At 35.8% G+C, this 24,206-nt stretch overlaps 2 protein-coding genes and 1 long non-coding RNA gene across 4 annotated transcripts; 1 reads left to right on the top strand and 2 right to left on the bottom strand.

Moving 5' to 3' along the window:
* Positions 1–3,341: 3,341 nt before the first annotated feature.
* On the top strand, positions 3,342–3,680 carry LOC125588527 (probable U6 snRNA-associated Sm-like protein LSm4). Its single transcript, XM_048759916.1, has one exon. It carries the CDS (start codon positions 3,342–3,344, stop codon positions 3,678–3,680), a length of 339 nt encoding a protein of 112 aa, XP_048615873.1.
* A 7,539-nt stretch (positions 3,681–11,219) lies between these two features.
* LOC106402735 (myb family transcription factor PHL8-like) lies at positions 11,220–13,593 on the bottom strand. 2 transcript variants are annotated; one of them, XM_013843519.3, is made up of 6 exons: positions 12,666–13,593; positions 12,486–12,562; positions 12,326–12,374; positions 12,118–12,217; positions 11,952–12,021; positions 11,220–11,867 (listed from the first exon to the last, which is right to left on the bottom strand). In XM_013843519.3, the coding sequence occupies exons 1-6, from the start codon at positions 12,820–12,822 to the stop codon at positions 11,319–11,321; spliced, it is 1,002 nt and encodes a 333-aa protein (XP_013698973.2). In that variant the 5' UTR covers positions 12,823–13,593; the 3' UTR covers positions 11,220–11,318. The 2 variants fall into 2 exon arrangements, with proteins under 2 accessions (XP_013698973.2, XP_013698975.2); XM_013843521.2 differs by having other exon boundaries at positions 12,118–12,214; positions 12,666–13,584.
* Positions 13,594–16,399: 2,806 nt separating this feature from the next.
* LOC125588871 lies at positions 16,400–18,315 on the bottom strand. Its single transcript, XR_007325073.1, has 4 exons — positions 18,025–18,315; positions 17,717–17,931; positions 17,313–17,370; positions 16,400–16,645 (listed from the first exon to the last, which is right to left on the bottom strand). It is a non-coding gene; the product is annotated as an uncharacterized LOC125588871 (long non-coding RNA).
* Between the last annotated feature and the right edge of the window lie 5,891 nt (positions 18,316–24,206).

A 24,206-nucleotide genomic window follows, 5' to 3' on the forward strand; every position in this document is an offset into this window, starting at 1 on the left:
CTTTATTTGACGATTTGTACTTCCGAAACATAACAATGCCTTTATCTTTTTTTGGGACAGTGTGTTCAATACTAATCATTCAAGTTTACGCCCTTTTATGCTGTGGATTCTGGTTATGTCAAAATTCCTTTGTTGTTAAGGAAAGTGTTTTTGTTTGTTAAACGCAGGAGCACAGCGGACGAGAGCCGTGGGCCATGCAAATCGCTGCTACAGCTACAGGAACAAGCTACTCTTATAAAGCATTAAACTTTGGAAAACAAAGGTACAACAACAGAGACTCTTCGAAAAGAAACAAATACATTTTTTCTCTCTTTAAGAACGATTCTTTATATTATTCTAAGATCTTCCTACCTTCACTTTAGGATTCATAGCTCACCTTTTTTTAAGCGAGACATCGGCTGCACTGCATGTTTACTTGTGCTATCTCATCTTTTTTCTTCTCACAACATTGATATTCCAAAAATATCTTAACTTAAAGCCGGTTTTGCCTGCGATATCATGTAGTAGTTTAGTATAGAATCTACTGAAGATTAATTAAAGAAATCTAAATAGCATAGACCCAAGAAGTTACTGACGAACTGTAGAAAATATACTCTTCTAAGTATCTACTGTAGAAATGAGAGATTCGATATTTCTTTGTGAAGTTTAAGATTCACCATAGCTAGTTATTATTTTGGGTGTGTTTGTTTATGCTAATTATAAGTTCCCTAATGCTTTTCCCCACCTTGTTTGATTCATCCACAGATCTTAATCCTCAATGCAATGATTCAAAAAAACCCACTTTGGTTTGATATAGTTCCCGTAATAATTATTAAAACATTTCTAATTTATTCATAAAGGATGATCTTTTTCTTTATCTGACCTCCCTTTTATTTACTACTGTCATTTAAATTTCTTTTAATTCTGTTTTAGCACAAAAAAGAAATATTTTATCACATGTTACTTGGAACATTCTGAAGCATCAGGTTCTGTCTCAAAGTAACATATAATTTAAAATTGAGGATTGGATATTGCTTGCAGCCTCTAAAACAAAGCAGGAGGAGACTAGTCGTTGGTCCAAAAACACGAAATACCCATTTCCTGATTTTGAGCTCTCACTTTGTTTTTCTTTTCTCCGTTATCGAGGTTAGTCCTAAAGTTCCAACTTTTCCTTTACTTAAAAATAGACAAAATACATTTTAAAAATAATATAACGAAATCTTGAATATTGAGACTGTGTTTGCCTTTGTATATTTTCTGATTTTTGAAGTTAAAGTAGTAATATTTTTTTTCCGACTGGAGTCTTTGATGTGACTAATGAGATCTCTGATGTGGTCGGAGGGAAGCGGCCACCATGACATGAGAAAGGATCCAAAAGAAGTTAAAAGCAAAACAAAGCGAACTTGGGTTATAATTGAATTATGTTATAAATCATTATGTGGATGGCCCATAACCAATGATCATGTCTAGGCCCAGCCATGGCCGTGACCAAAAGGAGAGAGAGTCGGCGTCCGGGGGAGAGAGAGAGTCGGCTCTTGGCCGACTTTAGTCTTAGGCTGTTTTCCATTTATCTGTTTTAGATCTTTTCTTATTTCATGTTGTATTAGGTTTTGGATAATTTCTTTTTTCCTATACTTTGTAATCTTTATATAAGGAACTTCTATTGTTCATTAATAAAACACAGACAATTCCTCATTCTTTTTACAACACGTTATCAGCACGATCATCTCTAGATCACTGAGACAAATCGAAACCTCTAAACCCTAAAAGCCAAAACCGGCGACCACAACCAAAAACCCTAATCACGTTCTTAGTTCATCCAAGAACTCAGTTGATCCTTCTTGAATCCTAGACGTTCTCAGATCACGTTCCAGCTCAGAAGAACCGTCCAGCTCGCGATCAAACCCGAAGACGCGATCGCACCCGAGACGACCCGATCTCCGCGCAGCTCGCAGCCGAGACGCCTCCAGCCCGCGATCATCCCGTTTCGCGACCCGATTACATCCGATCGGTTCTCTCTCTCTCTCTAAAGGTGGTCCGGTTCTAAACCCCTACAAACAAAGGTATAACTTAATCTGAGAACCTAGATTGATCAGAAACCCTAATCCATAATTATGGAAACTTTGATCTTGATCAAAACCCTAAAACCTACAAGATTAAAATCGGCAATCTCCTAAACTAGAAATATAGAAATCGATTCCTTAGAACTTAAATTGATTGTTCCTGATTTGATTTTGAGAAACCCTAATTTAGGAATCGGAACCCTAAACCCTAAAGGACTGAATTCAATTTTTAATTGATTGAATTGTTTGTTGATTTGAGGTTTTAGGATTGTTAGATTGATTGAAGTAATCTGATGTAGAACTTGAAATCCTAAAGGCCTTGAAACCTTGAAACTTTTAATTAAAAACCGGCAGCCTTAGTTTTTAAAAGTAGAAACCCTAAATTCATAAGGTTGTTTGCATACATATGAATCTGAAATTGAATTGCATTCGTATTGTTTAAAATCGACCAGCATATAGAAACATACGAATTTGAATCTGATTGCATTGAAAATTATATGGTCGTGTGGCCTTTATCTCCCTGGTACATGTAGAATCATATATTAGTATTGTTCGCACCATGGTCAAAATAGATTTACATGTCCGATCCTATTGCTTGTCTACCTAGCCGTGTGGCTTGTTTGTTCGTACCATGGTCGATTAGATTGATTGTTTTCTCATAGATGCGTAAGACAAGTTTGTGGCTGAGCTTGTTATACCATGCGGCCACATGATCACATTATGAACCTAAATTGAAATGATGATGTGATTCAAATGTCAAAAATCTCAAATTGAGACTACGCAGCCCTTAATCTCTCCGGAGATAACTACTTGTAGTGGGCGCTAGATACAAAGATCAGCTTAAGGTCAAAAGGACTTGGTGATACAATCATCAAGGACAACAATGAGACCGATAAGAATCGGTACAGGGCTATAAGTATTATACGCCATCACCTCATTGAAGGTCTAAAAGATCAGTACATTACGATGGAAAATCCACTAGAGCTTTGGGATGCTTTACAGCATAGATATGATCACCAGAAAACGGTGTTACTCCCAAAAGCTAGAAATGACTGGAAGAATCTAAGATTCATGGATTATAAGTCAGTGGATGAGTACAATTCGGTCTTGTTTAAGACGGTTTCGATGCTGAGACTTTGTGGTGAAGTAGTAACCGAAGAAGAGTTACTTGAGAAAACATTCTCTACGTTTCATTCCTCAAACATAATCCTGCAGCAGCAGTACCGAATGAAAGGCTTCGCCACATACACTGATCTGATCTCGTGCCTGTTACTGGCCGAGGCAAACAACGAGCTCCTGATGAAAAACAGTGAAGCAAGACCTGTCGGAACAGCCCCATTACCAGAGCCCAATGAAGTTGAAAAGAAAAATCCCAACGAGTGCAATTACATCCAGAACGATAAGAGATCACACGGCAAAGGCCGTGGTGGATACAGGAACCGTGACAATTACTCGAACGGCCGAGATAGGTACTTGGCCGGCCGGAAAGGAAACCACAATAACCGTGGTCGTGGTTCCAATCCCGGCCGTGGCCGAGGCGGATATGGACGAGGTCGAGGCGGTATATCCAAACCGTCTTACTCGACCAAATCCGTTTGTCACAGATGTGGGATGAGCAACCATTGGGCAGAATTGTAGAACTCCTAAGCACTTATGTGAGCTCTACCAAGAAAGTCTTAAGGACAAGAACCCGGAGGCTCATATGGTCCATGATTCCGGATATGAGGCTGATAAAGAATCCAATGTTGCAAATGACGACCTGATGGACTTTGAGACTTCTGATTGTCTCAAAGATTAAAATTTTCGATACGACTTGTTTTTATTGCTCTATGATTGTGTTATGATTGTTTTGGTGTTTTATTTTTTGGTGTTCTGCAACTTTAATAAATGAAAGTTTTGAAGTCTTTGAGAAATGAAATCTTATTTATAGAAATGAATGACGAGATGAGCATACTCGTGGTGGATAGTGGCACAAGTCATACAATACTTAGAGATAAAAGATATTTCTTAAATCTCACAATGCAAAGTGCAAACGTACACACCATTGCAGGTGTAGCCGGCCTGATTGAAGGTCACGGCCAGGCTTACGTATTGATGCCTAAGGGTACTCATCTAGAGATCAAAAATGCCTTGTATTCCCCAAGCTCTGAAAGGAGCCTATTGAGTTTCAAAGACATAAGATTGAACGGTTTCCATCTTGAAACATGGGAAGAAGGAAATAAAGAATTCCTTAACATAATTTCGATCACCAAAGGCTATAAAAGGATCCTAGAAACCTTACCTGCAATGTCTACTGGCCTATACTATTCAAAGGTCAGTATGATCGAGGCTAATGCCTGCGACAATTTCACTTTATGGCATAACCGGCTTGGCCATCCCGGTACCAATATGATGCGAAAGTTGATGATAAACTCACAAGGGCACACGTTCAAAGGAGTTGTCCCATACAATCTCACATGTGCAGCATGTGCACAAGGGAAACTCATAACCAGGCCATCACCAGCCAAAGTTAATAAAGAGATCATAAACTTTCTGGAAAGGATTCAGGGAGACATATGCGGACCAATACACCCACCTAGTGGGACGTTTCGGTATTTCATGGTCCTGATTGATGCATCGACCAGATGGTCGCATGTCTGTCTACTGTCCACACGAAATTTGGCATTTGCACGCCTGCTTGCTCAGATAATAAGACTGAGAGCACACTTTCCAGACTTTCCTTTAAAGACTGTACGTCTAGACAATGCTGGTGAGTTTACGTCTCAGACGTTTAATGATTATTGTATGTCCATGGGGGTAAGCGTAGAACACTCCGTGGCACATGTACATACGCAGAACGGCTTGGCCGAATCATTCATTAAACGTATCCAGCTGATAGCCAGACCATTTCTCATGCGGTCTCAGCTCCCGGTATCAGCGTGGGGACATGCCGCATTACATGCAGCAGAACTGATTCGCATCAGGCCATCTAGTGAGCATAGATATTCGCCATCCCAGTTACTCACGGGTCATGAGCCAGACGTGTCCCACATCAAAATATTTGGATGTGCCGTCTACGTTCCAATTGCTCCACCACAGAGAACGAAAATGGGACCACAAAGAAGGATGGGAATATACGTAGGATATGACTCCCCAAGCATTATAAAGTATCTAGAGCCAACAACCGGTGATTTGTTTAAGGCCAGATACGCAGAATCACAGTTTGATGAGTCCACATATCCGACCTTAGGGGGAGATAACGGCCGGTTGAGCAAAGAAATCGAATGGTCTCGACCATCAATATCTTGGCAAGATCCTCGGACTAAAAATGTGATATGTAAGTCCAAAAAAATATACATCTTCAAAAGCTAGCTAATCAACTGCCAGATTCATTTGCTGACCCAAATCGAGTGACAAAATCGTATATCCCGGCTTGTAATGCACCAATACGAATAGATGTCCAAAAGGGACAAGGTCAAGTGGCTACAGAGTCTAAACAACGTCTCAAACGTGGTAGACCTATTGGTTCCAAAGATAAACAGCCTCAGAAGTCCAAGAGAGGTGCTGGATCCGAGAGCATCAAGGAAACCGTCCAGAACATTGATGGACCGGCCGAGCCGACCCAGACGGTCGAGCCGACCCAGACGGTCGAGCCGACCCAGACGGTCGAGCCAAGTGAGCCGGCCACGCCAAATGATCCGACTGTTCCAAATGATGGGGTTCAGGACGCCGAACTTCATGGGACACAAGGGCCGGACAATCAAGAGATCTCTATAAACCATATAATGTCTGGAACGAAATGGAACAGAAATGATAGCGACGTCGATGATATTTTTGCTTATAAAGTAGCACTTGAGATCATGGAAAAAGATGATGATCTAGAACCCACGTCCATATATGAATGCATGCAAAGATCAGATTGGATCAAATGGAAAGAAGCTATAAACGTGGAGTTAGAATCATTAAAGAAAAGAGGCGTTTTTGGCCCTATAACTGTGACACCTAGAGATGTCAAACCAGTGGGATACAAATGGGTCTTTGTGAGAAAGAGAAATGAGAAAGGAGAAGTAGTGAGATACAAAGCACGGCTTGTAGCACAAGGATTCTCACAGAGACCAGGAATAGATTATGAGGAAACTTATTCCCCTGTGGTGGACGCAACTACATTACGATACTTGATCATTCTGGCCATGAAGGAAAAGCTTGATCTGCACCTAATGGATGTAGTAACTGCGTATCTGTACGGTCCACTGGATAATGAAATTCATATGAGAGTTCCAGAGGGTATTGAGCTCAAAGATAAGAAAGGTTCTCGAGAACAGCATTGTATTAAGCTGAATAAAGCCTTGTACGGTTTGAAACAATCATGTCGAATGTGGTACAACAGATTATCAGAGTACCTAATGAAGGTTATAAGAACGATCCAATAAGTCCATGTATTTTTATAAAGAGATTTGACAGCAAGGGCTTCGTGATTATGTCTGTCTATGTGGACGACCTGAATGTGATTGGAACCCCTGGAGAGATTTCCCAAACGGTCGAATGTCTAAAGAAAGAATTCGAAATGAAAGAATTGGGAAAAACTAAGTTCTGTTTGGGACTGCAATTTGAGTATGAGAATAATGGAATCCTTGTGCATCAAAAGACATATACAGAAAAGATACTCAAGCAGTTCAATATGGACAAGGCTTGTTCCTTGTCAAGTCCTATGGTCGTGAGGTCCTTAGACCTTGAGAAGGATCCATTCGGACCAAGGAAGCCGGACGAGGATATGCTCGGGCCGGAAATACCTTATCTAAGTGCCATTGGAGCCTTAATGTATTTGGCTAGTCATACTAGACTGGACATCAGTCTTGCCGTGAGTTTACTGTCTAGATTCAGTTCATGTCCGACACTTAGGCACTGGAACGGAATAAAACATCTGTTCAGATATCTGCAAGGAACAACCGACCTCGGTTTGTTCTATATGAGCCGACCAGGAGATAGCTTGGCCGGGTATGCAGATGCTGGGTACTTATCTGACCCACACAATGCTAGATCTCAGACAGGTTATGTGTTTATACACAGTGGGGCTGCAGTAAGTTGGCGGTCCACGAAACAAACCTTAGTGGCAACATCATCTAATCATGCCAAGATCATAGCAATGTATGAAGCAAGCCGAGAGCTTGTGTGGTTGAGGAACATGACCGGCCATATCCTAAGGGAGAGTGGCTTGGCCGTGGGAAAGGAAAAGGAAGAACCAACGATCATCTATGAGGACAATGCAGCTTGTATAGCTCAGCTCAAAGATGGATACGTTAAGGGAGATAGAACGAAACACATCTTGCCTAAGTTCTTCTTCACCCACGACCTGCAGAAAGCTAAAGAAGTTGAAGTGGTTCAGGTTCGGTCCAGTGACAATTCGGCCGATCTGTTCACTAAGTCTATGCCAACCTCAACGTTCAGGAAGCTGGTTCATAAGATAGGGATGCGCCAGTTGAAGGATCTTCAGTGATGCCTTCATCAGGGGGAGTGTCATGTGTTGTACTCTTTTTCCTGTCTACGGTTTCCATTTTTTTCCACCTTGGGTTTTTGGTTTTCCCAGAGAGGTTTTAATGAGGCAACGTCGTGCATGATACAAACCCATATGGTTATGGCATCCAAGGAGAGTGTTATAAATCATTATGTGGATAGCGCATAACCAATGACCATGTCTAGGCCCAGCCGTGGCCGTGACCAAGAGGAGAGAGAGTCAGCGTCCGGAGGAGAGAGAGAGTCGGCTCTTGGCCGACTTTAGTCTTAGGATGTTTTCCATTTATCTATTTTAGATCTTTTCCTATTTCATGTTTTATTAGGTTTTGGATAATTTTCTTTTTCTCATACTTTGTAATCCTTATATAAGGAACATCTATTGTTCATTAATAAAACACAGACAATTCCCCATTCTTTTTACAACAAATTATGGATTGATGATCGTGATATTCCCTCGGTGGATAAAGGTTTACTGCACAATCATTATAAACAATGGTTGTGGTTGATTTCTAAATAAATAGTGAGGCTGCCATGGACAAACTGAGTCGATTCCCAATCTTGATTTAAATGGACGGCCTAGGGTTAACTGCTAAATTAACAAAAAAAAAACTATGATCTTACCGATCTGGACTTGGCTGGCATTTGGTTTAGTCTATACAAGCTAAACTGGTCTAGTAGTAAATTACAAAACAGCCCCTCGTCACAACATTCCTAGTTTCTAAGCATGAAAATCCATCTTAGCTTATCTTTAAATCCCATGTTTGGAAAAGCACTGCTATCAGGTTTGTTTTTATTGATACCAAGACTTGCAAATGTTCAACTGTCTTGATATAATGTTCCAAATGAGCATGGATATTTGCCATTTTAATGATACTGGGAAAAACGGGCCTATAGATGAATTGGGCCGAGTGTGAAAGAGAATTATTTTCCGAGTCCATGTGATGTGAAAAAATGAAATTAGCTTTTGCCATGATTACTTTTATTTTACCCTTTAGACATATTTTGGGGTAAATTCGAATAAGTCAAACATATAACATGTGAGCAGAACGTCCCTGAAGTTGGATCCAAGACTCCATAGGATGCGTATTAAGTGGTGGCATCATGTGCACACTAGACAGTCTCGGTTTACATCAATCAAGTACAAGTGTATAACATTAATGCTTTTGCTTACTCCCAAACAAAGTTTTGTGAGGAAATCTACAGGTTTTGTAAATTATCATATAGTAAAATCATCTTGTAAATATAAGGAATCCACCATTCTATATCACTGATTTTAAAAATGTTTGATTGGCAAAAAAAAAGTTGGTGTTTCATATTGCCTTATCAATATCTGCTTTAAATCCAATTTTTAATCACATGTTTTCTTCTAATTACTCAAAGGAAAATTCCTTTAAAATACACAGACTAATTTTCATTTGCTAATAAAATACATGAACTATTTTGGATCCCCGTTTAATAGACGAACTAATTTTCATTGTCTACTAAATACACAAACTTTTGAAATTCGTAGATTTTACACATCGTTTTATACGGTGTTAACTATATTTAACGAAAATATTGACGACGTTAGTGTTTAATTAAACACGTGTTTAAATTGTGAAAATAAAATTCCTTAAAAAATACACGAACTAATTTTCATTTGCTAATAAAATACACGAACTATTTTGGATCCCCGTTTAATACACGAACTAATTTTTGTTTTCCATTAAATATACAAACTTTTGGAATTTGCATATTTTACACATCGATTTAGATGACGTTGACTATGTTTAACAGAAGATGACGTTAGTTTTAATTAAACACGTGGTTAAACTGCGAAAATCTTGCTCACCCTCAGTGAAAACCTCTCAAATCGATTGAGCCCTAATTTAAGTTAGTTTCAATTCGAGTTTGACACTCTAATCTGTTCCAACCTCTTTGATTCTCCAAACTATGTTCCTTTTCTTCTTATTCGCTTTGATTTTTTTTATATCTCTTCGAAGTGGAGTCGATTTTCATGTCGTGAAAAGACGAAGAAAACTAGGTAATTTTAAACGAGTTTTTGCTTTTAGAATTAGTTTAGTGTTATGCATTTCTAATTCTTATTATTCGCTTTGATTGTAGTGATAATGATTCAATCAAGGATAATTTACACTATGATAAATAAGTTTAGTGTTATGAATTAGGTTGTATATATATTCTTTCTACTATGATCAATATATTTGAAATTTCATCAAAAAAAATTTACACTTTGGAAGCGTAATGAAAAGAAAACTAACAATATAATCTATCAGGAGGATTTTTAAGAAATCTTCCCTTCACAGTTAACCACATGTTTAATTAAACACTAACATTCATTTATGTTAAACATAATTGACATCGTATAAATCATGTTAAACATAGTTGATGTCGTCTAAATCAATGTGTAAAATCTGAAAATTTCAAAAGTTTGTGTATTCAATGGAAAACAAAAATTAGTTCGTGTGTTAAACGGGTATCCAAAATAGTTCGTTTATTTTATTAGCAAATGAAAATTAGTTCGTGTATTTTTAAGTAATTTTATTTTCACAATTTAAACATGTGTTTAATTAAACACTAACGTCGTCATCACTTCCGTTAAATATAGTTAACGCCGTCTAAAACGATGTGTAAAATCTACAAATTTTCAAAAGTTTGTGTATTTAATAGACAACGAAAATTAGTTCGTGTTTTAAAAGAGGATCCAAAATAGTTTGAGTATTTTATTAGCAAATAAAAATTAGTTTGTGTACTTTTAAAGAATTTTTCCATTACTCAAACATTAACTGAAACTAGCTAACCAATTTTACCATATTTATTCACAAATTTTATTAGAAGGTTTCAACCAAACTGACCGTCACACCGCATACATCAGAGCTATAATTTAAAGATACCAAGAACGTTTTCACATTATACTTGGAACAATTGGAAGGAAAAATAATTGCATTCAGACAAAATAAGATTTTGGCTATATAGATATCACGGGGTTTCTCAAATACATGTGCTTGGATGAGACAATGAGAAAATGTCCATAACTTCAACTTATATCTATCTCAGTCTCTCAAAATATTCGATGACCGTGTTGCATTATTCTTATATATATGCCCATATGAATAAAAGATATTCATATAACCAAAAGGTAGCCATGACAAGAAATTGACAGTTTTCTAAATGGTTAAAACGTAAAAGGTTATAAAAACATTGTCAACATTTTGTAAACTGGTAAAAATTTTAAGAAACTTGTGAAAAATTACAGAAATCCGAAACACTTGTGGGTTATAGATAACACCATATTCATTCGCGAAACAAAATAAACTTGCTTAATTAGCCTAAGCCTCGTTTTCATGAACACGTGACTTACTCTTTCCTCTATGGTATGCATACTAACACGTACAACGCACCTTCTCATGTGGTTCCTAAGATATATTCCTCTACATATATGGTTTGTCTTGTCATAAAACAACCACTGAGAAGCTAACATGCTTATCATGGTCGGAACATAATGATAAAAGCTCACTGTAATTTAATCATTTTGCTTCTTTCATTGATCATAAAAAGTCCCCCCCAAATCCGCCTTTACCACATCCACAAGCCTCCCCACCTAATCTACACACACAATCACGCATTTTCTATATAGTTATATTAATCATGTTGACTCATAGAATATTCCCATGCGTTCTTCGCCCCGACTTTCTCACAAAATCTCCACTTTATGTTATATATATGGAAATCTACGCAGATACATAGGACTTTTTAAAAATATTTATAATATTAAAGTGATTACTTTTTTCAATTAAACCCTAGTCCTATGTTCGGACACGTCCCCATGTCTTTCTTGTAACTATTCAAACTCAACCTCAGGTGTTCATCATCATCATCATCATAAGCTCCAAGATTCCTCTTCTTTGGAGGCTGGCGTTCCATGCAAACGACATCGTTTAGGCTCCTCTTCTTCTTCTCCGTCTGCTTTTCTGATTTGATCTCCATCAACGGAAGCTCCACTGACATTCTCTCGTCGTTGTTTTTATTCAGATTTGTATCTGAGCTCTCTGAAGATGTCAACGAGCTCTCAACTGAACGTCTTGGATGTGTAATTCCTCTGTTTTCTGGTTTCTTGCACCACAAGAATCCTTCTTCTTTGTATTCTTCCACTTGTGTTAGCTCCGAGAACGAAGAACTCTGATTCACCATTGCAGCTAATCTAGAGAGTTCGGTTCTCGCAAAGTCCATGCCAAGAGTGGAAGATGTGTAGCCAGCGAGAGTGTGTTGAGCTTTCAGTAAAACTGACTGTAAATACTTGCCTTGTGCCTCAATCTTCACTTGTAAATGCCTCTGAACCTAAAACCATAACATTTTCAAGACCCTAAACAGAAACTACTGGGATTAATTAGAGTTATTAGGATCTTTAGTTGAAGCTATTACTTCGATTTGTTCATGAAGTTTCTTTTGAACTTCCATCTGCAGCTGTAAAGCTTCCGTGATCTGCACGCCTCTGCTTCAAAACAAACCCAAACAAGTAATATTAAATATTTTGAAATAATCTATCTATGGAAGATATTATTGTTTTGATTATCTGATCATTAATTACTCGTTAGCTGGATTGTTGTTTTCTACGTTGACACTGCCTCTGAAATCTGCAGAGACGTTTTTACTCTCAGCTTCTTGGGTTTCTGAAGCAGAGGAATCTGCTAGACCAAGTAACAAATCATACATAAGAAAAAAATCAAATTTAAAGATCCATAAATTTTCTAAAAACATGATCAATATTATAATAAAGGAAAGGAGGAATCTTAAACCTTCAAGATTGTTATCATCAAACTTCAGGCTCTTTCCTAGTCGATATTTCTGCAGAGAAAATACAAAATAAAAGCATCCAAACTTGATCTTCCAGAAACACAAAAAATGTAAAACCTAAAACCATTGATCCAACCAGAGATTCTTCTGAACATTAATTACTTGTAAATGGCTCTTTAGATGATACAAAGTAAGCCCAGGAATCTCCATAGCCTTCATCAAACCCTTAGGTGTTGCCTCTGCAATTCACACAACAAAGCAAACCAAAAAGCCAATCAAGAAATGGATAATGAACAAAAAAAAAACTAAGGTTAATAGAAGATGAAAACACTAAGTATATACTGTTTGGTCCACCGAGTTGATTAACGGCTTCAATGAATCTGTGATGAAGCTCACATGTCCATTTCAATCTGGGCTTAGCATCTGTTGACAACACAAGACTCATCTTTGTCTTCTGATTATTACCATTAGTAGTGTTGCTCTCCATTAATAAACACATACAAATCTCTCCTTCTAGTATACAATCAAGAACGACCCCAATAAATATAAATAAAACGAAAGGTTTGTTCACTTATTTGTTTTCAAAGATTGTTGGGTTTGGTTGCAAAGATATGGAGATTTATATGTATATATAAATCTTTGGAGTGGTTGATGTTGTCCTCTATCTTTCTTCTCTCACTCCATATCAGGAAACATGAGTGGGGTTCTGTTGGAGAAGGGAATATATGCTCTCTTGACCCTTTCCTCTTTCTTTCTTTAGATTTTTATGATTAATTAATGTTTTTTCTCCTCTTTTTCGATCATTTCCCCGATTTCACACCGCTTTGTTCTTTTTTTTTTGTGTGCTAACAGCCTTTTGTAATTTCGTGTTACTTTTTCTTAGATATATGATGCAATTAGATCATATAAAAAGAGTTCTTCTTCGTTTTTGGTCGTATGTACATCGATCTATCTAAATGGACACATTTCATTTTGCATACCTATTCTTTTCTTTGTTTGCAATTGTTCTTACCGTTTTCTTTTCTATTTTCAACATTGTCCTAATGTTACTTTCCTCTTTTGTTTATTCTTCTTATGAAGAAATGGTCTTTTGTGTGTGTTTGTTATATATGATTAGGTGAGGCTCTATTGGTGTCGACATGGCCTTTAGGATTTGCTCGATTCGTATCGTAATAGTCGTAGCCTTATAATATATAACATTTTTTATACATTTGATAGCTGAACAGTCTAGGAATGGATCAACTATAACAGTGTTTATGTATTGTATCTTGATGATTTGAGTATTATTGTGTAATTAATATCTTACAGGTTTTCTTGTACCTATGTTTTTTTTTGAATAATGAGCTATATCTACCACACAGATTGTATAATTAATAAGGGTGTATAAATACAAGAATCGCTCCTAAAAAGAAGGGTGTGTCTCATATGTATCTTGACTTGCTCTTCGGTAGTGTTGCCCCCACCATACTTGTATCTATACAATCATCTATACAATCAGGGCGTGCCTGATACCAAGCAAATCAAGCATTGGCTTTGGAGCTAAGAAGAAAATATTTATTTTAAGGACCAAGAATAAGTGAAGTTTCTCTCTAGTTCTGGTGGCAAAAGCTAGATATGTAACAGCGGGAGATTATAGGTTCTAATTACATGGGAACCACCTTTTAATATTTTCATGTTTTATATAGATAATGGGCCAAAAAAATTTTTTTTGCTTTTGGGTCCGAAATTTTCAGGCTCGGCCATGTATACAATATATGTCCCTTCATACTATATTTCAGATAAATAATATATATCTCTCTATATAGTACCGACGTCGACGAAAATTTAATTAATATAGACTTTACCGATGTACGCATGTCGTATGCTTACAAATATATTAAGCTGCCATGCATCGTTGTATTCATGCTCATGAATCATGAGTTACTTATAAGTTATAACTATGTAGTAGCAAAAAGTTTACTGTCGCATAGTTTGATTTCCTTGTGTTGGGTAGGAACTTTTTGTCGTCGTCATATTTATATATTGTTGAAAAAACTTGTTTATCTTCTTCATAATTAATGCTCTAAAATCTGAACCACCTGTATTTTGAAAGAATTTATTTTCCTCAGCGAGAATCTTATTTTCAGATCAAGCTTTTACTACATACAAAAAAATCTAGTTGAACATCTACCGACAAAATAAAGGATAATATACAACAGTTTAATTTTTCACAATTTTCAGGATGTCTCTTAGTCAAACAGATCAGTAAGAGTAAGAAATTTCATTTGATCGAATTCGATAAGTCCAAAATTAATACTAGACAACACTATCACTGTCAAACATAGCCCAATTCCACTCTCCGGAATATGAAACTTGAAATTAAAAAAAAAACATTAAGAGTATAAAATATTAATACTCAAAATATATATACTACTATGCGTTTTCCTGCGCCATGTGCAGAAATAGTAATTTTTAACATAACAGTTTTTATTTCAAAAGAAAATTTTGATTTATATTTCAATATTATTAATTTATATTTTAACTTCAATAGTTATAAAAAATACATATTTTTGTAATCTTATTTTTTTATTTGGTATAATTATTTAAATTTTATTTTATTTAATTTTTAATAAAGATAAAATTAGATTTTATAAAAATAGTTTTAATTATATTATTGTGTTTAATGATTATTTATTTTAAATATATATATATATATATCTTCCCATCTAATTTTAAATATATATATATATATATACATATAAATATAAATTCTAATAAATTTGAGACTTTGTTTGTTTTAGTTAAACTGAAAAATCTTTTTGTTAATTTAAATGATGAAGATGAACGGATAAATTTAAATAATGCTTAAATATTTAACTATCAATTTTTTTTTTGGATTAGTGTTACTTTATTTAGTTTATTTTTATTAATGTGAGATACATATATACATATATATTATTATTTTAGTTGTGATATATGAATTATTAATATATTTAATAGTTTACCATAAATAAATATTTATATGGAAAATTAACATTAATGATGATATATGAGTTATTTTTATTACCATATTTAAAATCTCTGCAAAAAAATTTAAATTTTTATAAGAAAATTTTACATCTCACAATTAATATGATGTCATGTCACTATTTTCTAAAACTATGTTATCTACTTTAAGTGTCATGTCTTTTTTTTCAGCGAGAATGATTGTATTGACGATATTTGTATAAATCACTTCGAAAATATAGTTTAGGGGATTCAAAGGCATGAGTATAAAATCTAAAAGAGAAATTCGATTAAAAAATATGATACGTGTTGTACGATATTTGGGCAGGTCATAAATAGCTTAAGAATATTTTTACATGTTATACGATGAGAAAATAATTACATTATTTATTAAATAAATACGAATCGGAATATCGGATAACTGATTCAAAATATATAATGTATCTGGTATCTGTGCTCAGTCATGTATAAAATATTGCTGAAATATAAACAAATAAAAAAAAAATATATATATATATATATATATATATTTATTAATTAAACATTTTGTTTATGTTTTTGCGAAGTTCAATAAGCATATATGATATATGTGTACATATTGTTGAAGGAAAGAAAAGATGGGACTGAATGGCAGATTCTCTTGGTTGTATGTAGAGGTGAGGGAATCTAATCTCAATATAACTTTAAACAGAACAATCACTTTTTATGCCTTAATTTTCTTTATAGTGAATCCAGTCAGATTTCTTATAATTATTGAATTAATATAATAAAATACATTTAAGTGAAAACAGTAACAAACATAATTGATCTATATAACAACTCAATGCATGGTCTTCACTCTTCAGTATTGACCCAATAAACATATATAAACGCATAGTCCAGAAATGTCCACAACACAATATAACGAGGCAGAAAGATATATGGCACCGCTACAAAATATGCTGAAGTTTGTAACTCCACTTCAGAGGAATCTCTCAAGTGATCTGCATTCCTTGCAAGTTTCTTAAGAAAATATGTATTTCAACACATTGCTTAAGTTAGTGGGAAACTGTGACACCCGTCACTTTCGAAATAGTAAAAATACTTCGATAAATACAAATATCTTAAATATCCATATATAAATATTTGAAAGTCCACATCCACGCATGAATTCCATAATATAAAATAAAATCTGAAATATAAGGTACGACATAAACCGAGAATCCAAAATACGAAATACCATAACGATAAAAGTCCAAAGGCCTAGAGGCCCGATAACGATAAAATCGATAAAACGATAGAAGCCCAAAAGCCCAATAGCACCGGTCCGAAAAATCACTTCTGCTCATCGGTCTCACCTGAAAGGGGGAAATAAGGAGGGGTGAGCGACAGGGGAATCGCCCAGTGAGGTATGGAATGCTAAACCGCAAACCACTGACTCAGTTCATAGCACTACAACTATGTAGGCCTAGCTCTAGCATGAGACAATCACGGTGCCTATTACACCACACAGAACAATCACATATGTCTAGTGGACTAGACATGATACAACCAATGCGATAATAGCATATAACATTTCCTCATAAGGATATAAATATATATAACTCTACAGGCGTCGCTAGCACAGTAGTCCACACTGCACCCCGCAAATCTCTAAGGCGTCGTAAGTACAAACGTCTCTGTACCCCCGCAAATCTCCACAAACATGGCAGCCAGTACAAACGTCTCTGCACCCCGCAAAACTCCTCAAACATAGGCAGCCAGTGCAAACGTCTCTGCACCCCGCAAATCTCCAAAACATGGACTCGCATATATATACATATATATAACAATTCTTAACATCAATCATTTCAATCAACCGTTGAATCCTCTATTATCCTATTTCCGGTTTAACAATCAATAATAATAATAAACAAGCAAGACTCTCAAACAGACTCGATTCACAGAGACGGATCATGTTTCGAAACTAAACTTTCCATAACGGTAGTACTAAACTAGCTCGGGATTTAACGGAGTAGCCCTCACCTTAGCAATGAAGAGAAGTGGTATATATGAACTCCAGCTGCTCAAATGGACTCCAAATCTGAAATCAGATCGAAATTTCGAGTCAGAACGCCTTTCGAACGGTTTAAAACGGGTATTTACGGAAAAGTCAAACCGCTGGTCAAAGATTAATTATTTAATTAATTAATTAATTAATTAATTAATTATTTAATTAATTAATCCGGTTTATCCTAACCGATTTCCAATTGATTTAAACCGACCGGTTTAGCCTAACCGAATTGAAATCAATTCAAACCGGCTAACCAACCGGTTAACCGAGTCAACCAAGTTGACTCACCGGGTCGACTCGGCCGAGTTGGCGAGTCGCCGGCGAGTCACCGGTGTCGGTTACCGGCGGCGACGGCGGAGCTACGGCGGCGGCTTACCGGTAAGTTGGCCGGCGGCGACGGCGGAGCTGCGGCGGAGAACGGTGGTCCGGCAGCGGCGCTGCGGCGGAGGACGGTGGTCTGGCGGCGGCGCGTGTGTTTCACGCGCTCGCCGAGGCGAATCTTCGGGAGGCGCGTACGGATTCGTCCAGGCTCCGATCGCGGCGCGGTTGGTGTCTACGGCTTCGTCTTGACGAGAGGAACACGATGATGGCCTTGGATGCACGAGATTCACTACGGTTAGAAAGTTATGACCGATTTACTAAAACGACCGAAACATAACTCAAAACATGGCGGTTTCCGGTTACCTCGAGCTGCGGTTGATGGTGATGACGAGCTTGACGACGTCCTGGCGTGCGGTGGCTCCGGCGAGGACTCTTGGTGAGCTTCTTCCTTCCCCTCTCTCTCTCTCTCTCTCTCTCTCTCTCTCTAAAGAAAAATGACTTGACCCTTGGGCAAAGCCTAGGGTTGGGGTCATTACAGAAACAATCATTTTCATTGCGTAAAATAAACACACAGCGTTTTATTTTTAAGGTCGACTTGAATAACTAGCTATCCAAAAAAAAAAAAAAACTAGCTATCAGGTATCTCGGAGGCATAGTATACGTTCTCTGAGCAGGAAGATTTCTAAGGGTATACAAACTAGAGAAAAATGTATTAATATACTGAACGTGTATTTTGATTTAACATCACCATGACACCATCCGTACAATAAATTACAATCATCCGTTAAATCATGAAAATAGTTTAAATTTGTTAAGAAAAATACAGCCCTTGTGAATAAAAATTAAGATTCTTTTTTTCTTAACATGCATGTTTTGGTTGCATTATACGACGACACTAATTAGTATCTGCCAATCAAACTACAAGTAACGTGTTTTTGTTTGTTCAACTTATTTTTCTGAACCATAATTATAAGATATTAAAGTTACTTTTTTTGGAGAAATATAAATAAATTACTTTTCCTCTTTCGCTTAATTCTATTCCAAGCTAGCTTTGAATGGCAAAAATAAAATGTTGCAAAATATCATTCCTTTTACAAAACTGAACTCTGAAGATACAAATAAAAGAAGAGAATCGTAGAGAGCCTTCGGTAAAAGTTGAGAATCTGGATTGAGCTTTAATTTCTGGGATTGGTCTTAAGAATCGATATCTAATGATTATTCTCCTAATCCCTCTTTTCTTTCTGGATATACATACTAGGCCTGGGCATTTCGGGTATCGGTTCGGTTCGGTTCTGGTATTTCGGATTTCGGGTAGTTCGGATAGGAGCTAGAGGATCCATTTAGTACTTGACCAATTTTCGGTTCGGTTCGGTTCGGATAGTTTCGGGTTCGGTTCGGTTCGGATAGTAAATGTAGGAACCGAAATATATCAGAAAAAAGTTCGATTCTCATTTGGATCCGGTTCGGGTTCAGATAGTTCGGGTAGTTCGGATAATATGAATAAAATATCGGTTATTTAGGGTAAAATATCAAATAATTAGGATGATTTAGATAACAAATTTGAATATTTCGGTTTACTTTGGATATTTCGGATAAAACTATCCGGATAGTTCCGGATACTTTCGGGTAGTTTGGATACTTTATAATAATTTAGTTATCTTCAACTATTTTCAGATACTTTTAATAGAATTTTAAATTAAAAATATATATTTAGTGATGTTATATGTATATATAATTAATATTTATATATATTTGGGTACCCGTTCGGTTCTCGGTTTGGTTGTTTCGGATATAAAAATATAGGAATCGTTCGGATATTTGAGGGTATTTGTCCGGTTCCGGTTTCGGATATTTCGGTTCGGTTCCAGTTCGGTTCTTCGGTTCCGGTTATTTTGTCGAAGCCTAATACATGCATTGGTTAATTATTCATGCAGTGTACTACGTACGGTTACCCTTTTGATAATATCACTAATTTATGCAATTTTTTTAAAAGGGATATACTGATAACTTAATAAAAAAAATTAAAGCACAACTTATTTCAATTTTGATACTTTTCTTTTTGAAACACTATGTTGATTCCACATACTCTCAAAATATAAAATGAAAATATAAATAATAAACAACAAAGAAACCATTGTTGTTATCATAAATCAGAGAAAAAATTGGCTTCCAATGGGCGAATTGATCCATTGTAAGGAATGGATTCATTCGCAATAACTGTGATTTAGATTAATTATTGAATTTTTTCTCTGATGAGGCATAAAAATCGTAAATTCTGAAAAGAACAGATATTACTAATTAATGAGAAAACTATGAGGAAAAATGGGGGACCCAAAAAAAAGGAAAAAGAAGAGAGAAAAAGTAAAAAGACCAGAGAGGTTCGGCGGTCGGCCGGCGCGTGAGCGTACGTACCGCCGCCGGAGCTTGTGTTCTTTCAGATAAAAGAATCAGGTTTCGGTCTTCTCCCCGTCTCTGCCGGTTTCCGTCTGTCCGAGCTCTGGTCCGCCATCAACCGGTACGGTTCTGGTCCTAGAGTAACGACGCGGTGGCTAAAAGGACGGCGCGGTCAAGACTTTAGTGTTTGGAATAATATCTCTAGGAGACGGAGGCTCCCACAGATCCATCGCCGCCGGTCTTTTGTCTCCGTGGCGGGGAAGCTTCTTCAGTTCTGCCGTTATCGGATCTAGTTTTCGGGGGGTGAAGGCTTCTTCAGCTTCGCGTCGCCGGCTTGCGGCCCCTAGTCTTTAGGGTTTAGTTTATAGTAATCGTTTTCTTTGGTATGCGTTTGGTTTTGCTGTTTCTGTTGATGGTTTGTTCGTCGGAGGAGAAGGAAGAGTTCCGGCGGAAGGGGTGAAGATGCATGCGATTCCTCTAGTGGGTGTTCTGCGGTTAACGACGATGGATGAGATCTCGCCTCGGCGATTGAGGCTCTCCGGCTTAAGTGGCCCAAAGATGGTTGAAGGTGAAGAATGACGGAGCGACGGAGCTCCGGTTTGGTCGGGTGATCCGATGGTCAGATCTCCGGCGTCGATGAGATGCGGTGGTGACGCGCTGACCTCGCGACACGTGTACCTTCGAGGGAGAGGATGGCAACACGTGTCCAAACGACATAAAGTGGGATCTGAGAGGCGGCCGACTTCAATTCGCTAAGTTTTTAGGGTTTTCTCAAGTTGGGCCGTAGGTATTGGCCCAATTGGAAAAAATAGTATGCCCTAATCGGTTGTTGGGTTTTTGTTTGTATGTTGTACTGGGCTTGGCCCGCTTCCTCTAAATATTAAAAATCGTGGGCGGAAAAAAAAAATGGGGGACCCAATAGTGTGGCTTGATGTCGTGGAGAAGCATCTTCTCCTACTACGAGTTTCTGTTTTAGTGGACACCTTTCATTTGTTCATTTCTTAAAGAAAGGAATATCGATAATCATTCAATCCAACTTGAAACACACACATGCATGCATAAAATGCATATGAATGAAAGAGATGATCAGATATATATATCAAATATTCGTGTGGCCCGAATGTTTGAAAAACAAGCAAAGAAAATCAGCAAAGCTAAGAGAGGATAATGATCATATAACTTTCTCTTTAACCATCTATTTAGCATACTTTCTTTTGATGCTAAAAGAAACATATTCTCTAATAACTTGTTGAAATCCATTATCTAAACCAATGAAGTAAATCAAATCAAGCTTTATACATCATATCACATGATGAAGCGTTGCGTGTTGTATAAATAAGAATCAAGAGATTCATGCCGTTTAGGAATGATAGTGACTTGATCAAATGTCATACCATCGAAATATAGTATTTGAAACGAACGTATATTCATATATATATATATATAAGAAGTTGAGATGAGCAAAACAAATGAAATGTAGCATATGACTTAGATGCTTTAATCTTACACTATAGACTTCATTGTCTTCTTCTTTACTAAGATGTATACAGAAAAACACTTGGCGATGATTAATCTAATATATAGTGTCATCCATTGTAATAAGATAAATAATAAATGATGAAAGTTATTAAAGGAGAGAACAAAAATAAGATTCTTCAATAATGTTGAAAATGGATCGAAAGCAGTCTGAAAGAGAGATGCCTCATCGATTATTATTCTCTTTTAGCTTTAAGGGCCCCAATTTCACTCGAATGTGCTTGTGATGCACAGATCCAAATGAACAAAAAAGAACATGTAAATTAAAATATAATATATATTAAACCGTAAATCCATTGTCGAACAAAAGTGACATCATTCATGTGTCACATGTTGACAATATTCAGTGAAAAAAATAAAAATAGTGACACTATTACGTAATAAGTTCCTTATTTCTAGGAGGGGGGGGGGGGGGGGGGGGAGAGAGATAATATATCGGTAAGACAGACTTGCAGCATAATCGGACGAAGCATTGGCGTTTAGATTTAAAAAAATTATACCATACAGCTTTCAAATTGTTAAAAATAAAATTATATTGTTTTATTAAATTACTGTCGAAAAATTAAGATCGTCCCTAGTCCTATGATAATTTTCTGTTTACAGTTTTTTTTAAAAGTTGTTTGAATGTTTTAAAAACATATGATTTTGTAATTTCAAGTTCACTTTCTTTCGCCAAATATATAATTTAATTTATCACTCAAATCAAACCAAATAAAATTTGAAGACCTCAAAACTTTCCGACATTCAACTAGTAGCGGGCCTAGCGGCGTCGGCTCGCTATAAACCGTTGGAGCCCTTTTAGAAATGATAGCTTTGACCACTTCTTCCATTTTTTTAACTTTCTTGATGGTAGCTCCACTAGTTGAACTGGACTGAGATAAATAAAAAAATAATTAGAATAGCTAGAATGAATTTCTATTATAAAACTTGATATATAAATTACAATTAGTCGAATGCTTTGTTGCGTTAAAACTATACTATATATATATATATTATTTATTTGTGCTTATATTATATTGTAAATTATTGATTTATGTTTATTTTTGCTTATATTTTACTATTCCAAAAACTGTTAAATTCCATTAAAATTGTGTGATTTCTGATTAAATATTTTTAACAAAATACAAATGATCACAAAAACGTACGAAAAAAATTTACAGTAAAATATATTCCATATAAACAAATTTATAATATAAATTTTGATTTTAATAGTTGCATTATATTTTTAATAGCAATTATTAGGTAATAAAAAGATAATACTATTTGATTTGTTCTTAATACATTAAATACTCGATAGATGATATGAAATATTATATGTCAGTTATGTGTATTAAATTTTATCATTATTGGGTTTTTGAAAAGAAGAGATTTTTTAAAATTCACGATTGTTGACTTTAAGTTCCACCTAGAGACTAAATTTATGTATAGTATTGTTGCTAAATTGATTGGTTATAATTTTTAAAACTTCTAATTTATTTTTTAAGTAAAAATCGAATTCTCTTGCTTTAAGCATGAACACAAATTGTTTAGTTTGTTTGTAGTAAATATATTTGACATTTGACACAAAATGTAATCGTAGTTTTTATATTCTTATATATTTTATGTTAAATGGTGGTCTCTCTAATCCAACCCAATATAAATGTTGTCAAGTTATTTCTTATATTCGTTTTTATATATAACCAACACCTCTTGGAAATTCTACAATTCATATTGCCAGTTTCTAAAACACAAACCACAAATGATAACACTATTTGGTTTTTTAATATCACTATTATATTTTTTTGCGTTTATATTTATGGTTGATTAATTTATGCCGTATGGATTATATTTTATGAGGTTATGTGACATACCAGCTGTGTTGATTTATTTGAAATGTATTTATTTTAATTGATGTTTAAAATTAAATTAAATAAATATAGTTGAAACTAATTGTTTGACTTCTGTGTATGTTTTAATATGTTGTTTTTTCATCCGAACCGGAAAGTAGAATTGTACGATAAAACATAGACGTTTCGTGCACAAAAAGACATAGACGTCTCCTGACAAAAATTTAAGAAAGCAGAGTTTTGAAAACATTCGTCAATTTACGGTACTTGCTACACTAATTTTAGTTCCTTGAAAGCTCCTTCTACACTAATTTTTTTCACTTGCTACACCCAATTTTTTATACTTCTAATCATTTCCTAATTGATGGTTTTGGCTTTTTTTTTTTCCAAAATACCTGTAAAACTGAATGGAAACAAATATTACTTTCATAACTATATTCTTCGTATTATTCCATGATGTAGCTACCGATTATTTTGATTATACAAAATGACTTTAACGATGTCCGATTCTTAACAATGGGCTTTAAATTACTTTCATTTTATGGGTTTCAATTGATCTTCAGCCCATTTTGTATTACCAAAGAAAAAAGCCTACAAAATACGTGACGTTTTATATTCTTATTTAGGGTTTCATCTTCAATCGCCGTTACGTTATATCATCGACGAAAGATGAAGATGATCTTGACATCTGAGACGATGGACATCCCGACGGCATCGCCATGAAGGTTCACGCCAAGGTGATCAAAGTCGAAGGTCCACGCGGGAAACTCACTCGTGATTGCAAGTATA

The sequence above is a fragment of the Brassica napus genome, chromosome C6 (genome assembly GCF_020379485.1).
Source record: "Brassica napus cultivar Da-Ae chromosome C6, Da-Ae, whole genome shotgun sequence".
Lineage (NCBI taxonomy): Eukaryota > Viridiplantae > Streptophyta > Magnoliopsida > Brassicales > Brassicaceae > Brassica > Brassica napus.

Coding starts and splice junctions, on each gene's coding strand:
- LOC106402735 (XM_013843519.3), bottom strand. CDS start 12,822: ATGTGTTTATTAATGGAGAGCAACACTACTAATGGTAATAATCAGAAG. Junction 12,375..12,485: donor ATCTAAAGAGCCATTTACAA/GTAATTAATGTT, acceptor TTTTCTCTGCAG/AAATATCGACTAGGAAAGAG. Junction 12,218..12,325: donor TGATGATAACAATCTTGAAG/GTTTAAGATTCC, acceptor TACTTGGTCTAG/CAGATTCCTCTGCTTCAGAA.
- LOC125588527 (XM_048759916.1), top strand. CDS start 3,342: ATGAAAAACAGTGAAGCAAGACCTGTCGGAACAGCCCCATTACCAGAG.